The sequence below is a fragment of the Pipistrellus kuhlii genome, unplaced genomic scaffold (assembly GCF_014108245.1).
Source record: "Pipistrellus kuhlii isolate mPipKuh1 unplaced genomic scaffold, mPipKuh1.p scaffold_m20_p_22, whole genome shotgun sequence".
NCBI classification, from domain to species: domain Eukaryota; kingdom Metazoa; phylum Chordata; class Mammalia; order Chiroptera; family Vespertilionidae; genus Pipistrellus; species Pipistrellus kuhlii.
The window spans coordinates 11,159,682-11,172,833 of record NW_023425521.1 but is presented as its reverse complement, the minus strand read 5'-3'; the positions used below and the strand labels follow the sequence as shown (position 1 = coordinate 11,172,833).

The window sequence follows — 13,152 nt, the reverse complement described above, 5'->3', positions numbered from 1 at the left end:
CAAAGTAACATGGGCACAGTCCCCTCAGTGTGCTGCCTCCTCCTGCTCCTCTGGCTGCAAGCCTCTTCACCTACTTAGTCCCTCCCCAGCTTGGGATCCAAGCTCACGTGCCACCTCTTCAGGGAGACAGTTCAGGGACCCTCTATAGGCTTTCAGAATTTTGAGCACCTTTCTACCCTAGTACTTCCCACAGTTACAATTTTATACTCATTTGTCACTTTTATTTTTGAATAGGAAATGCATTCACAGGGTTTAAAAATAAACCAATGAATAAACCAAAATGTCTTCTTTCCTCCATCTAGTTTCTCCCAATCCCAGCCACCGGTAACCAATGTTACTGATTCTTTTCAGCGTTTCTTTTTGCGTAGACAAGCAGAATGCAGAATCTCAGATCCCTCCCTTTAGACACAAACGGGAGCATACTACACACCCTTTTCTGCACTTTGCTTTGTCAACCTTGTACAATATCTCAGGGTGATGGTTCCGTTCCTTTTTTCACAGCTGCATAGAATTTCACCCGTGATCGTTCCATCAATTATTTAGCCAGCCCTTATAGGACTCAGATGTTTTCCTATGTTTTTCTCTTTTGATTAAGCTTGTGCATATGGCATTGTATATCTGTGCCAAGTATATCTGTGCCATAAAGTGCCTGTTCAAAGGGTGTTTGGATTTGTCATTTGTAATTCTGCCCGCCATTGAGTTAGTTACACTGATGTATATTCCCGCCATCCTATAGCCTCACCAGCATGGCGGGAGAGAAAAGTTTGGGTTTTTGCCAGTCTGATGGGTGGAATGTAGACACCAATTTTAGTTTTAATTTGTATGTGTTTATTATGAGTGAGGTGAAGCATCTTTTTTATATGTGTTTCCTCTTCTTTATCCTTTGCTCATTTTTCTTTTTAGATTTTTTTTTTATTACTTATCAATTCTAGGACTTTTATGAATTAGGAAGGCTTAGCTCCTATCTGTGATATGAGCTATATGTATGTTTCCCAGTTTGTCACTGGTCTTGGGGTTTTGCTATGCTGGTGTTCCTGCGCAGTTTTCCATTGAATACATTGCTCTTTTCCTTACACGTTCTGCACTGTGAGTCAGTGGAAGCCCACATCCACTCCTCACTTACAAGGGAATTTTCTTCTGTTTTCTTTTAGTGTTTTATGGGTTTATTTTTACATTTAAACCATTGATTCTTTTGGACTTTGTTCTGGCATTTGATAGGAGGTGTGAATCCAACTTTTTTATTCTTTTCTAGAGAGCTATCCAGTTGTGCCGACACCGGTAACTGATGAGTGCTCTCTCCTGCTTTAGATGCTTATTTCAGGAGCGAAATCCCCAGTTGAGTCAGCGACTGTTCAGGGGCCAGAGTTTTAGCTGCAGAGGCTTCAGAATCGGTTTCAGTGCCTGGCAGGGCTGCTCTCCTCTCGCTCTTCTTTTTCAGTTTCCTGGGCTAGACTCATGTATTTTTTTTCACATCAACTTTAGGATAAGCTTGCAGTGTTAAGAATGAAACTTATTTTGATAGACTGATTGATTGAAATTAGATTATTGGGCTATCATGAGCCAACATCGTCCAAGTTTCAGGAAAACAGCTTTACAATACCACATCTGTATCCCCCATTGTGTGCTCCCAACCCAAAGTCTACTTTCTTTTTGTCACCATATATATTTTACCTTCTTTGGCCTCCCCTTTTCCTTATATTTTTATGAGAATCGCTATAAATGATAAATTTTCTTAGGGACATTGGTAGGAATGCCTTTCTCTTTGTTGGAGTCTGCTCTCTGTCCTCCGAAAGTGTATTCACATTTTCTTCCTAAGATCCTAGACCTTTCTCGTTCTGTATTTCATCTTGTTACTATTACGGTATCAATGCGGACTTTCTCCCACTGCATTTTCTCACCACCGGTTTCTGCTTGATTTTGGATGACTGTGTGACTGCCCACTAAACAGGAAGCCATAAGGCTTTTAATCACCAGGATGTCCTAGTGCCTGGAACTGTTTCTGGCAAAAGGTGGGTGCTGGTCAGCAGTGAGTGAGTGAGTGGACCTGCTGAAGGGGGTGCTATGTAGACAGAGAAGACACTTCCACCAGGGGCTGGTGTCCCCGCGCAAGCTTAGGCTGTTAACTTGCCAGTGGGGGCCCAGACCTATTACTGTCCTTTTCCTCCCCTATTTGCTGAGCCCTGACAATGCGATGAGCCCTGGCTGGGGACTTTGGGACATATAGATGGATGCCCCCATACAACTCCAGATTCGGTTTGGCCCTCACCAGCCAGGTACAGGTACAAGTTCAGGCTTGGAAGTGAACACCAATTCTGTCTCCCATCGGCTGTGTAAGGTTGGGTAACCGCCTTCACCTCCCTGAGCTGAGCCTCTGTTAAAATGGGCTGATAATAACGCATACTTTACGGGGATTATCAAGGTGAATTATATGATGTGTGTAGAATACTCGGCCCAAGGCGTGGCACACAGGATATGCTCAGTGAACATTGGTTATTACTGCAGTTTCTGGGCCCATGGTTACTGCCCCGAGAGCAATTCCCAACCTCGGAGTTGACCCTTGAACAATACCATTTGAATCGCATGAGTCAATTGGAAAAAAAAAGAAAAAGGTGTGTAAGTGGATCCACGCAGTTCGTGCCATGTTGCTCAAGGGTCCACTGCAGTGCCTGAGCTTGCGGAGAGCAGCGTGTGCTCTCTCGGAGGCCATCTGGATTCTTCTCAGGACCAGCCGGTGTCCTGGGGCAAGTCTCACCCCCACCACCGGCCTCCTGGTCCTCGTCTGCAAAACAAGGAGGTTGGACTCGAAAGATCCCAGGTCTGCCTCTCCGCACCCTAAATGTTCTGTGTTTCTAACGTAGATCATTCTGGGCCCCACTGGCGGAGCATGCTACGGTGATCTCTTGGGAAGATGGATATTTGGCGCTATCGCAGTTGTTAAAACAGAACAGGCTTCTGAATCGTAGCCAGGACATAATGAATCCCATTTCCATAAAACAGCGATGATGACGAGACCAGCCGTGCAGTGGGCTTTGTTGACGTGGCCGGCCCATTTGGCCCAATATTCTTGGCAACAAACATAAATGTGAGGCTCTGGCAAAGCAGTTCAACGTGACGCCTGAGGAGCTTCCCAGGGAAGCCAGGTGTGCGAGTCCCCGCGTTGGTCTCACATTCTCTCCGGCTGATGGGACTGAGGCTCCAATTTATGTTTGTGTTGGTTTCATGGGCGGGACTTCCTTCCTCCACCTGTCCAGGGTCCAGACGGTCAGAGTCAGGAGGGTATTGGGGACCACTTAGAGGAAGGCCTCACTTTATAGATGGGGACCCCAACGACTGGAGGGGAAGAGCTTTGCTCAGGACTTGCAGCTGGTGAGCAGGGGTCCATAGAAGCTTCTAGGCCCTTCTTCACTTCTCTGAGGCTGGGATTACACACCCTGCAGGTCTGGCCATTTCTCTCTTCCTCTCAGATTCCCCTGCCAGCCTGTCTGCTTCCCTTCCCCTAGACGGTGTGTTTGACAATCCAGGACTTTGTCCGATGGGCTACGGAGTTTGGCGTTTATCCCAAGGGGTAAGGAGGAACCATCAAAGGTGACATTATGACTAGAAGCTGACTAAATGCTGGCAGGAGTGAGGTGGTGGGGACATGGAGGCAAGCGGAGGAAATACAAAGGGCCCTGCTCTCAAACAACGGACGGTCTTCTCGGATGAGCCATAAGGTTCTGAGCAGGGAGTACCTGACTGGGCATATCCCAGGTGAGATGGAGAGAAGTAGATGGAGACTGCAGGGAGGCTGTCCCTAAATCCTGTGAGAGACCGTGGGTCTGAACCAGGGCTGCGCAGCGGGAAAGGGGAGGCTTTGGTTTTACAGCCAGAGTCCTAGGATTTGGTCACTACTGACTGGACTGGAGGCGGGGGACTCTGAGGAAAGGGGGGGCTGAAATGCCCGTGGCTCTGGCTGTTACAGCCTGTGACCGCTGCCATTGGTCCTGAGGTGTCACTGGGGGGACAGCACAGCCTCACGTGCAGGTGCCTGTGTCCTCCCCCTGAGAGCCAGGTGACCAGGGTGGTCCTGTTGCTGGGGAGCATGTGTGTGCTCTCAGAAAGATTGTCTGTGCACACATTCAATCACCATTTTTGACCTGAAAAATGCCTTAGAGGCTAGCTTGTCTGAGAGGAGTGGATAGAGAGCTTGTGACCCTGGCCCAGGTCTCCCCATGCCTGTGACCCTGCCTTGCACGTACTAGTTCCTGTTTTGGGGGAAAGTACAAAAGGAATAAAGATACGGCCCCTTTTCTTGAGGAGTTTTTAGTTCAGTTGAAGGGACAAGAAGAAATAGGAAGTCAGGAGGAAGCTAGTTCCTGCTGGAAGGAGCTGCTTGGCCAAAACCCAAAGAACCCAGGGAAAGCCAGAGCCCACAGCCCAGCACCTGGCCACAGAGAAAATACATGGGAAGTTTCAGGACTGGGAGTTCAGAGCAGGCCCTAGTAATCTAGGAAGGCTTCCTGGAGGAGCTGTGAGAGAGAATGGGAAAGGAAGAGGAAAACAGCACAGGGAACTGCTTGTGCAAAGATGCAGAGGCAGGAATCTGGGAATTCCTAGGGGCATCTAGAGCGCCTCCCAGGGATTCAGTAGCTGGGGCTTGTGGGAGCTTAGTTCCTTTGTTAGCTCCTACAGCTTGAGGGAATAGTGCAGGTGACAGAGGAACTAACTGGACCAGAAGGTGTTTTCCAAGAACCAGCTCCTCTCCCCAGTGGACTTTTCCCTGGAAAGGACATCCATCAAGCCCACCCACCCCCGTCATTAGTCTCATTGTGTCTCTGTCTGGCAGGCCCAGTTGGGAAATGGGTATCCAGCTGCAGGCCCTGGTTTGGGGCTTGGGAAGCTCTGTCTTTGCCCCAAGAGGGTCCCGAGGTTTGTCACTGAGGGCGAAGGGGTAGTGGCTGGTGCAGGAGGCAGAAAAGCTAGTTCCTACTGGAAGGAGCAGCTCGGCCAAAACCAAGGAACCCAGGGAAAGCCAGAGCCCACAGCCCAGCACCTGGCCAACTACCTCCTCAACCAAACCTGCGCTCTGGGCTCTGGGCTGTCCTGTCCCCGGGGTGCGGCCCGAGCAGACCTCCCCAGACTTAGGCTTCTGCCTGCTTTCCATGAGAGAGCCTGGCCCTGGCCTTCTCCAGGCTCTGCTCACTCAGAACGGAAACCTCTCACTGGGCTCCAGCACCAGGTGGGGAGAAAGGAGAGAAAGGAAAGGGCACTGGGACCCAGGGCCAGCCTAGCCCAGCCAGCCAGGAGCCAAAGGGTTAACAAAAGCAGCAGTGCTGATAAAATGCCCCAAATTCCTGGTCTTGCCTCCAATGGGGAGTGCGTCTGGCAAATGTCAACGATAAAAAAATACATTTTAATGGCACACGATGCAGCCGCTACCGTGGGGCACAGTCGAACGAAGCAGGTTTTGAGCAGCCACTACTGTGTGTTACTCCCAGGCACCCGGGCCATGCCTCCGGGCCTCTTTCATAAGCTTTGGCCATGAGGGCGGCCCACCACCCCAGCCCCAGGCACCTGGGGGCCTCGGGCCTCCTCTGGCTCATTTTAGGAACTTTGTCTCCTACCTTGGTGCCAAGCCTGGGATGGAACTTCCCCCTGGGCTGTGAGCAGCCTCTGGCCCGTCTCAGGATAGGATGCAGTTGAGTCTCCCAACGACCCCCAGCAGGCCTCTGTGAGGGCTGAGAATGAATGAACAAAGGAGTCGCTAGATGACAAAGGTCAGAGTGCAACATTCTCTTCAGCTCCCTCCCTCCCCCACTCCACAGACTCCTGGGCTGGGAAGTTGCTTTTGTTGCTGACAAATGTGAGGAGGGGGCTGAGCCCTGATTGTGAGTGTTTCTGCGAAAGGCTGGTCACACGTGAGTGGGAGGGAGGGATGAGATGGCAGGGGGGCAAAGAGGCAGAAGAAAAAGAGGGAGAGGCAAGGGGAAGTCAGCCGGTAGGGAAACAGGTAAGTGATGCATTATCATCCCATTTTACAGATATGAAAACTGGAGCTGACAGACGTCCAGTTACTTGTCTGAGGTCAGACAGAGAGACAGTGGCAACCCGGAATTTTGTCTGTAACTCAGAATTCCACCCACTACACTGCTGAGATCCCTGGGCACTTTACACTGCTAAGTTCTCCACTGCCACAGGGAAGCCACCTAACGTAGGGACTTCCTGGGGCCAGGCCGAGGTGCTGGAGCCCAGGGGCCTGGTTCTTCACGTGGGAACTTTAGGGCCTTTCTGGGCTCAGTCCCTGTAGTCAGGCGCTGGGGCCTGGGCTTTTAGGAGATGAAAGCCTGTCCAGGGTCAGCTGAAAGAGGCCAAGGGCCAGGAGGTGGGGGCTGGAGCTCAGAATGAGACCCTTGTCTTCCAGATCATTCTCAACTCCATGCACAAGTACCAGCCGCGGCTACACATCGTGAAGGCTGATGAGAACAATGCTTTTGGCTCCAAAAACACAGCCTTCTGCACCCACGTGTTTCCAGAGACATCCTTCATCTCCGTGACCTCCTACCAGAACCACAAGGTACGCTGCAGCTCCCACCACCGACACCACGCGGCATTGCTGCTGGCCTGCAGAGAGAGGCAGGCAGGGCAGCTTTGGAGGCAGTGAGGTGGAGGCAGGCCCAGTGCAGGGAGAGGCCCAATGAGCAGGAAGGGAGACCAGACTCCTAGACCTCTGTGCAAAGTAATTATTCTCTACTTAGGGATCAGGGTTTGTAACTGTAAAAACTGGAGCGTGGAGCTTGCCCTGTGGCATCAGTATTAGGACCCTTGGTCTATAATCTCTCTCCCTGGTGGGATTCAAAGGTCGTATGCTGGGCCTGCAGAGAGGCAGGGGGGTGAGGTCAGGGGGAGCCCTGGAGCCCTGTCAGCTGTGGTCAGAGGCTGCCTCCCACTACTCACCCTCCCCAGCCCAACCAAACTGCTCTGGTCCCTGCATGGTCACACCGGCCTCTCTGCCTTTGCCTGTGCTTCTCACATCGTGCACGCTGGACTGATAAGGGGTCAGGGGTCACTGCAGAGGGACCACGGCTGTGGTGGACTTTAGGCAGAGAGTGACAGAGACAGATTTGCTTCTAGAACAGTCTTTGGAAACTTGATGTGGCAGTTGCACTGGACAGGGATGACAGGGACAGAAAGCTGTCACAGGCACCGGGGGAGAATGATGAGGGACTGAGTCAGGAGCACAGAGAGAACAGAAGACGGATGTGGAGGGTCTGTAGCGAGTAGGGTGAAGAAGAGCCAGTGACAAGATGTGCAGGGTAAGGCCAAGGAGGACCCAGCAGGACTGGGCCCAGGGCTGGGTGGGTAACTTCCCCAGACCCTGCCATGAATTCTGCATGTGCCTGGGGTGGGAGGAGGGTCGAGGCCAGCCCAGTCCCCTACCCTAGCACCTCTACTGCGTGTCCTCTCCCGACAGATCACACAGCTGAAAATTGAGAACAACCCTTTTGCCAAGGGATTCCGGGGCAGTGACGACAGTGACCTGCGTGTGGCCCGGCTACAGAGGTGGGGGTTCCCCAGGGGTGGGATGGGCAGCCTGGGTTCAGGTATGTGGACTCGGTAATCCTCAAAGTACCTTCACTCTTTCCTGTCTTCCTCTGGCTGTCCCCCCCCTGCTGCTCCAGCAAAGAATACCCTGTGATCTCCAAGAGCATCATGAGGCAGAGGCTCGTCTCCACCCAGCTGGCGGCCAAGCCCGACGTCAGCCCCCTGCACGGCCCCCACCAGGCGCTGCAGCACTACCAGTATGAGAACGGGGCTCACATGCAGTTTGCTGGAGCCGAGCCACAGGACCTTCCCCTCAACACCTTCCCGGCCCAGAGAGACTCCAGCCTCTTCTATCACTGCCTGAAGAGACGAGGTAGATCTCTGGGGTGGAAGCCCTGGAGGGTCAGTGGAGGGGTGGAGCTCACCTCCCACACGCTCCCCACCACACACGGAAGCACGCAGAGATGCTCACCCGTGCGCATGTGCACGTGCGTGCACACATGGGCGAGCAAGCCTGAAGGATTAGGAACCATGGCTGGGCTAGGGCAGGGATGTTCGTTCTTGCTTTTAAGGCAGCCTTCAGAATCCTCACGGATAGCTCACAGCCTTGCTGTCCGCGGACACTGGTACCCTCCCAACTCCAGGTGTTGTTGCTTTGCAGCCAATGCTTTGAGAGCCTCCACAGGGTGAGCAGAGAGCACGAAACCTGCTGGACTCTGCCTCTGAGCAGGGCCGGAGGCTGAGGGGGCACAGTGCAGAGGTTTTGGACTGGGGCTGTCACTCATCAATCCTAGAACAGGGGCAACCTGGAGCCATGACTGCAGGCTCTCTGCCTCGTCACAGCAGGATCTGCACAGGCTTTTTGAGAATGGAGATGAGCTATTGTGGATGCAGACTTGGGCCAGGACCAAAGGCAACAGTGCTGTGTGTGCTGAGCCCTGAGCCAGAACCAGCACATCTGTGCTCTGTCTGGTGCCAGGTCTCATCTACAAATCTATAGATTCTTTAAACAAGGGGCAGTTAGTGCTATTATACCAGAAAACTTCACGGGGTCGCTGAAATTCTCTTGGGAATGAGTTTGGGGACTTTCGCTTGCAATCTAGAATGTTCTCTCAGCCCAGCTCGTACGTACCAGCGGGCAGAGCTCTGGTACCAGTCCCATTAGATCTAAGCACCTAGACCAGGGGTTGGCAAACTGTGGCTCTTGGGCTAAATTTGGCCTGTTGCCTGTTCTTGTTTGTGTCTGTGAACCGTACAAAACGGTTTTTACATTTTTTTTAATAGTTGAAAAAAATCAAAAGACTATTTCGTGATATGTGAACGTCCTATGAAATGCAAATGTTAGCACTGTAAATAAAGCTGTATTGGAGTGCAGCCACACACATTTACTCACCCGCTGTCGATGGCTGCTTTCATGTGATGACAGCAGAGCCGCGAACGGCAAGTCCTGGCTTAACGTCGTCCACAGGCTCTGCGACCTCAAGAACACTAAGCGTGACAAAAGCAGTGTTACCGCAGGCTAATGGATACAAACAAGAGCTAAGTTCCTACAGCATAGTTCTGGTCACCAAAACACCATCAAACCTCTAGATCACATGTGTCAAACACAAGGCCCGCGGGCCAAATCCGTCCCGCCAGGCCTTGCAATGTGGCCCGCACCGCGCTGTCATCACTGCACTCCGCTGCGTTTCCATCACAATGACAGTTTATGACTGTTCAGTAAACCATTCGGCCCGCGATTTAGGCTGGATTTTAGATTTTGGCCCCTTCTCTGATTGAGTTCGACACCCCTACTCTAGATAAAGATGCCAAACACTTCAACATGACATACTGAAATAAGTGTGAACTATATGTACATTTAAGAAAGGTTAATTTAAAAAGTTAAGACAATGATTTTGCAACCTTTTGCAATTCAGGGTGGCAGGTGGCTCAAGCCTGTCCCGGCAGCTCAGGGCACAAGGCACCGAGACACCCTCACTTAGACAGGGACAATGTAGACAAGCCAACTCACCACATGTCCTCATCTTTGGGAAGCGAGAGGAAACTGGAGGACCGGGGAAAACCCACACAGACGTGGAGAGGACGTGCCAACTCCACACAGTGGCCCCAGCCCAGAATTGGTTACTTTTCCTCATCAACGTTATAATGAAATGATGTTGAATGAAACATTATTCAGAGACCTGTTGTAGTGGCGAGAGATTCCACATGGCCCACGGAGCCTGAAATATTTACTATCTGGCCCTTTACAGAACAGTTTGCTCACTCCTGACCTAGAGTGACTGGGCCACTTTCCAAGTTCAAGAGCTTAGTGCGCTTGAGAGAAAGGAGGAATCTGGAGAGAAGATGGAGAGGAGGGATGAGTGAGGGGTGAAGGAGAGAGCTGGGTAAGAGAGAAGGGCAAGTGCCTCATCAAGGAAGATGCCTCTATCTGGGGCAGAGCTGGGCGCAGGCCTTCAAACGTGGCCCACGCCTCAGGCGGCCCCGCCCTGTGAACATCCTCCCAGAGTGAATCTCTGGAGAAAACAGGAGGTGAGCCAAGATAAGCCACAGGACAAGCGCTCTTAAATTTGTTGAGTGGGCTGCTGCCCAAGTCCTGGGGCCTGGGTCATCCCTGGATTCCAGGGGGGACATGCCACCCTAGAGAGTCAAGTCCTCGTGGTTGAGAATGGTTTGGGGCAGCTGAGGTTATCTTTTCCCAGAGTATTATTAGTTTAGGCTCAAAAGTAGAAGTCACCTTTTACTTATTATCAGCTCCATTTCTTAATTCTGTAAACAATGCTATCTTGAAATCTGTGTAATGACAATTTGATGGGACTTCTTTGAACACTTGTAGGGTTTACTTCCTCTTTTAAAAGCAGCAGGAACTTGCCTGCGGGTAGCTTGGGCTTCCTACAGGCCTTCCTGGGAGCTGAGGCTTGAGGCAGAAACGCTGTGGCTGTAATTTCCTGGCTCGTTCAGACAGATGTGGCCTCTGGGCCTGGTTTGGTCTGGCAATTGTGTCTACTTTCCTTGGCCAGGGTGGGTCTAGTCTAAGAATGCCAGCACACATTAAGGCCTCTTCCCAGCCCCGAGAGTCAAGGCAAAGGATCAAAGCTGAGGGCCTCCTGGCTAAACACACGACCCAGTGCCCAGTGATGGAGTGTCCCTGTGCCTGTGGGCAAGGCCCGGAATCTCACCGCTTCTCGGCTGCTGCCACCTTATAAAAGCTGTTGCCGATTAAAGTGGTTTTGGGAGTGCCATGGCAACACGGGGCAGGGGTAGACCCTGAATGACACAGGTAGGCTATCCTGGCCTCCTGGCCGGGGTGCTCTGACCCGTGGGCTGGTGGGAATGGCTCTTCCTGAAGGTTTCTTTGTCTTTCAGCAGACAACGCCCGCCACCTGGACCTACCCTGCAAGCGCTCCTACCTTGATGCCCCCTCTGCGGTGGGGGAGGATCATTACTTTCGTTCTCCCCCTCCCTATGACCAACAGATGCTGAGCCCCTCCTACTGCAGCGAGGTGACCCCAAGAGAAGCCTGTATGTACTCGGGTTCAGGGCCTGAGATTGCGGGGGTGTCTGGGGTGGACGACTTGCCCCCACCCCCGCTGAGCTGTAACATGTGGACGTCGGTCTCTCCGTACACGAGCTACAGCGTTCAGACCATGGAGACTGTGCCTTACCAGTCCTTCCCGACGCACTTCACCACCACCACCATGATGCCCCGGCTGCCCACTATCTCCACTCAGGGCGCCCAGCCACCGGGAAACACCCACTTCAGCGTCTACAACCAGCTCTCCCAGCCTCAGGGCCGAGAGCGAGGGCCCGCCGCCGCCTTCCCCAGGGAGCGAGGCCTCCCCACAGTGTGTGAGCGGAAGCCACCCTCTCCACACCTGAATGCTGCCAACGAGTTTCTCTACTCGCAGAGCTTCTCCCTATCCCGGGAAGCTTCCTTACAGTACCATCCAGGCATGGGGACTGTGGAGAACTGGACTGACGGATGACTCCCAAGTCCCCTCGACAGCCCAAGACCATGTTAGCTCAGCACTGACCTCTGTGGGTGGCCTGCACTACCAAGAAACACAGGAAGGTAGTTTAAAGGGTGCATGTGTGTGCCCATGCATGCATTTGGAGAGCCTTGATCTTCTGCCATACAACTGAGGAATGGAACAAACACAGCTGTCAAAGATGTGCTTTTGGCTGTAGGACCCGGGTCCATTGTTATCTGGCATCTCTTGAACATGCCCACGGGTGGGATGGAAGTGGGGAGTTCATGTGAATTATTTAGAGATTTTATAATATAATATTTGACTTTCTCAGGGCCAGGGGATGAGGTCCCTCCCACAGGAAAGGTGGGGAAGGATTCTCTTCGCAGAGGTGGGAGGGCTCCGTGCCCATCTTAGTGGTTCTGGCCTTCTCTTTGCAAGGAGGGCTGAGAAGCTTGTTTGGCCTCTGGCCCACTCCCTTGGCTTCTGAAGGTTCTATGATATGACCCAAGAGGTGGGCTCAGCCACAGAGCACACTCTTAGTGGAGCTGGCTGCCCAGAGAGTGGCCTGGGAATTCATCCCTGAGCTCTGAGGGCTGATCTTCAGAGAGGGTCATGTGCTAAGTGCCATCTGAAGGGTATGAAAAAAAACTTTTTTTTTCCTCTAAGAGGAGGGAAAATGCAACCTATGGCATCGCTGTCATCATTCAGGTTTTCTTATAAAGCGCAAAGCCCTTCCCCCTCGGTCCCCAAGGCACAAGCTCTCACTCCCTCTGTTGTGCAAGACTCAGCCTCTCAGGCCCCATCTGCATCCTGTGACTGGCAATTATGAAACACACTTCACCTGGCAGCGTCCCCAGGAGACTGCGCTGGGGCTGCTGCCAGGCACCTACGGAGCCTGTTCTGCTCCTAGAAAATCCGTGCCTCTGGAGCAGGAAAGCCCAACAGAAATAAAAACGAGAATCGAGAAAACATTCACTTCTTCCAGTAAATTCGGCCAGTGTGCTCGGAGGAGCAAGGACCATTCTTCTGCAGCGAGGTGGGTGTGAGTCCTCAGCCCAGCTCTTTAGCATTGAACATCACCAGACCATCCACAAGGCTGGTGCAGACTCTGTAATCCAAGTTGGGAAATCTCTAAACTCTTTGCATGCTGAATAGCTATTTATATATTATATAAATAAAGAAAGAAATATATATATATATATATATCTCACAAATGCAGGCCACATGTCAAATTCAGCTTTGCTCTTTACAAATGAATAAACTTAAAAAAAGAAAGAAAGAAAGAAAGAAACGTTGGAAGGGGTATTTGGAAATACATCTATTTAAATTTTTATTACACACTTGATGTTAAAAAAAACTATGAATGGTTTAGAAAAACATAAATGAATAAATAAATATATAAATATATATATATATATATATATATATATATATATATATATATATATATATATATAAACACACACAGTACAGATTAAATTTTATTAGCAGACACATTAGCTAACAGGATATGGAACCTCAAGTGTTTTTTATATAGCATGGATGTTTTATTTTGCATATCGGAACATAAAGCCATTTTACAACTGTGAAGTGTGTGGATGCTCTTTACTCCTGGCTTGCATTTCTTGGCTCGGCCATGGTCTCTGCCTCCCCTCTGCTCGCA

The 13,152-nt window shown here is 51.2% G+C and overlaps 1 protein-coding gene across 2 annotated transcripts in view; it reads left to right on the top strand.

Moving 5' to 3' along the window:
• The window catches only part of TBX4 (T-box transcription factor 4), a 30,286-nt gene extending 17,463 nt beyond the window's left edge, over positions 1 to 12,823 (top strand). Inside the window, exons 6-9 of one of the 2 annotated variants that reach the window (XM_036451427.1) lie at positions 6,401 to 6,553; positions 7,451 to 7,539; positions 7,659 to 7,894; positions 10,888 to 12,823. In XM_036451427.1, the coding sequence (XP_036307320.1) occupies positions 6,401 to 6,553; positions 7,451 to 7,539; positions 7,659 to 7,894; positions 10,888 to 11,504 (1,095 nt within the window). In that variant the 3' untranslated portion in view covers positions 11,505 to 12,823. Of the gene's footprint in view, positions 1 to 6,400; positions 6,554 to 7,450; positions 7,540 to 7,658; positions 7,895 to 10,884 lie in introns of both variants that reach the window. The other variant, XM_036451426.1, reaches the window with a different exon arrangement.
• Positions 12,824 to 13,152: the final 329 nt, after the last annotated feature.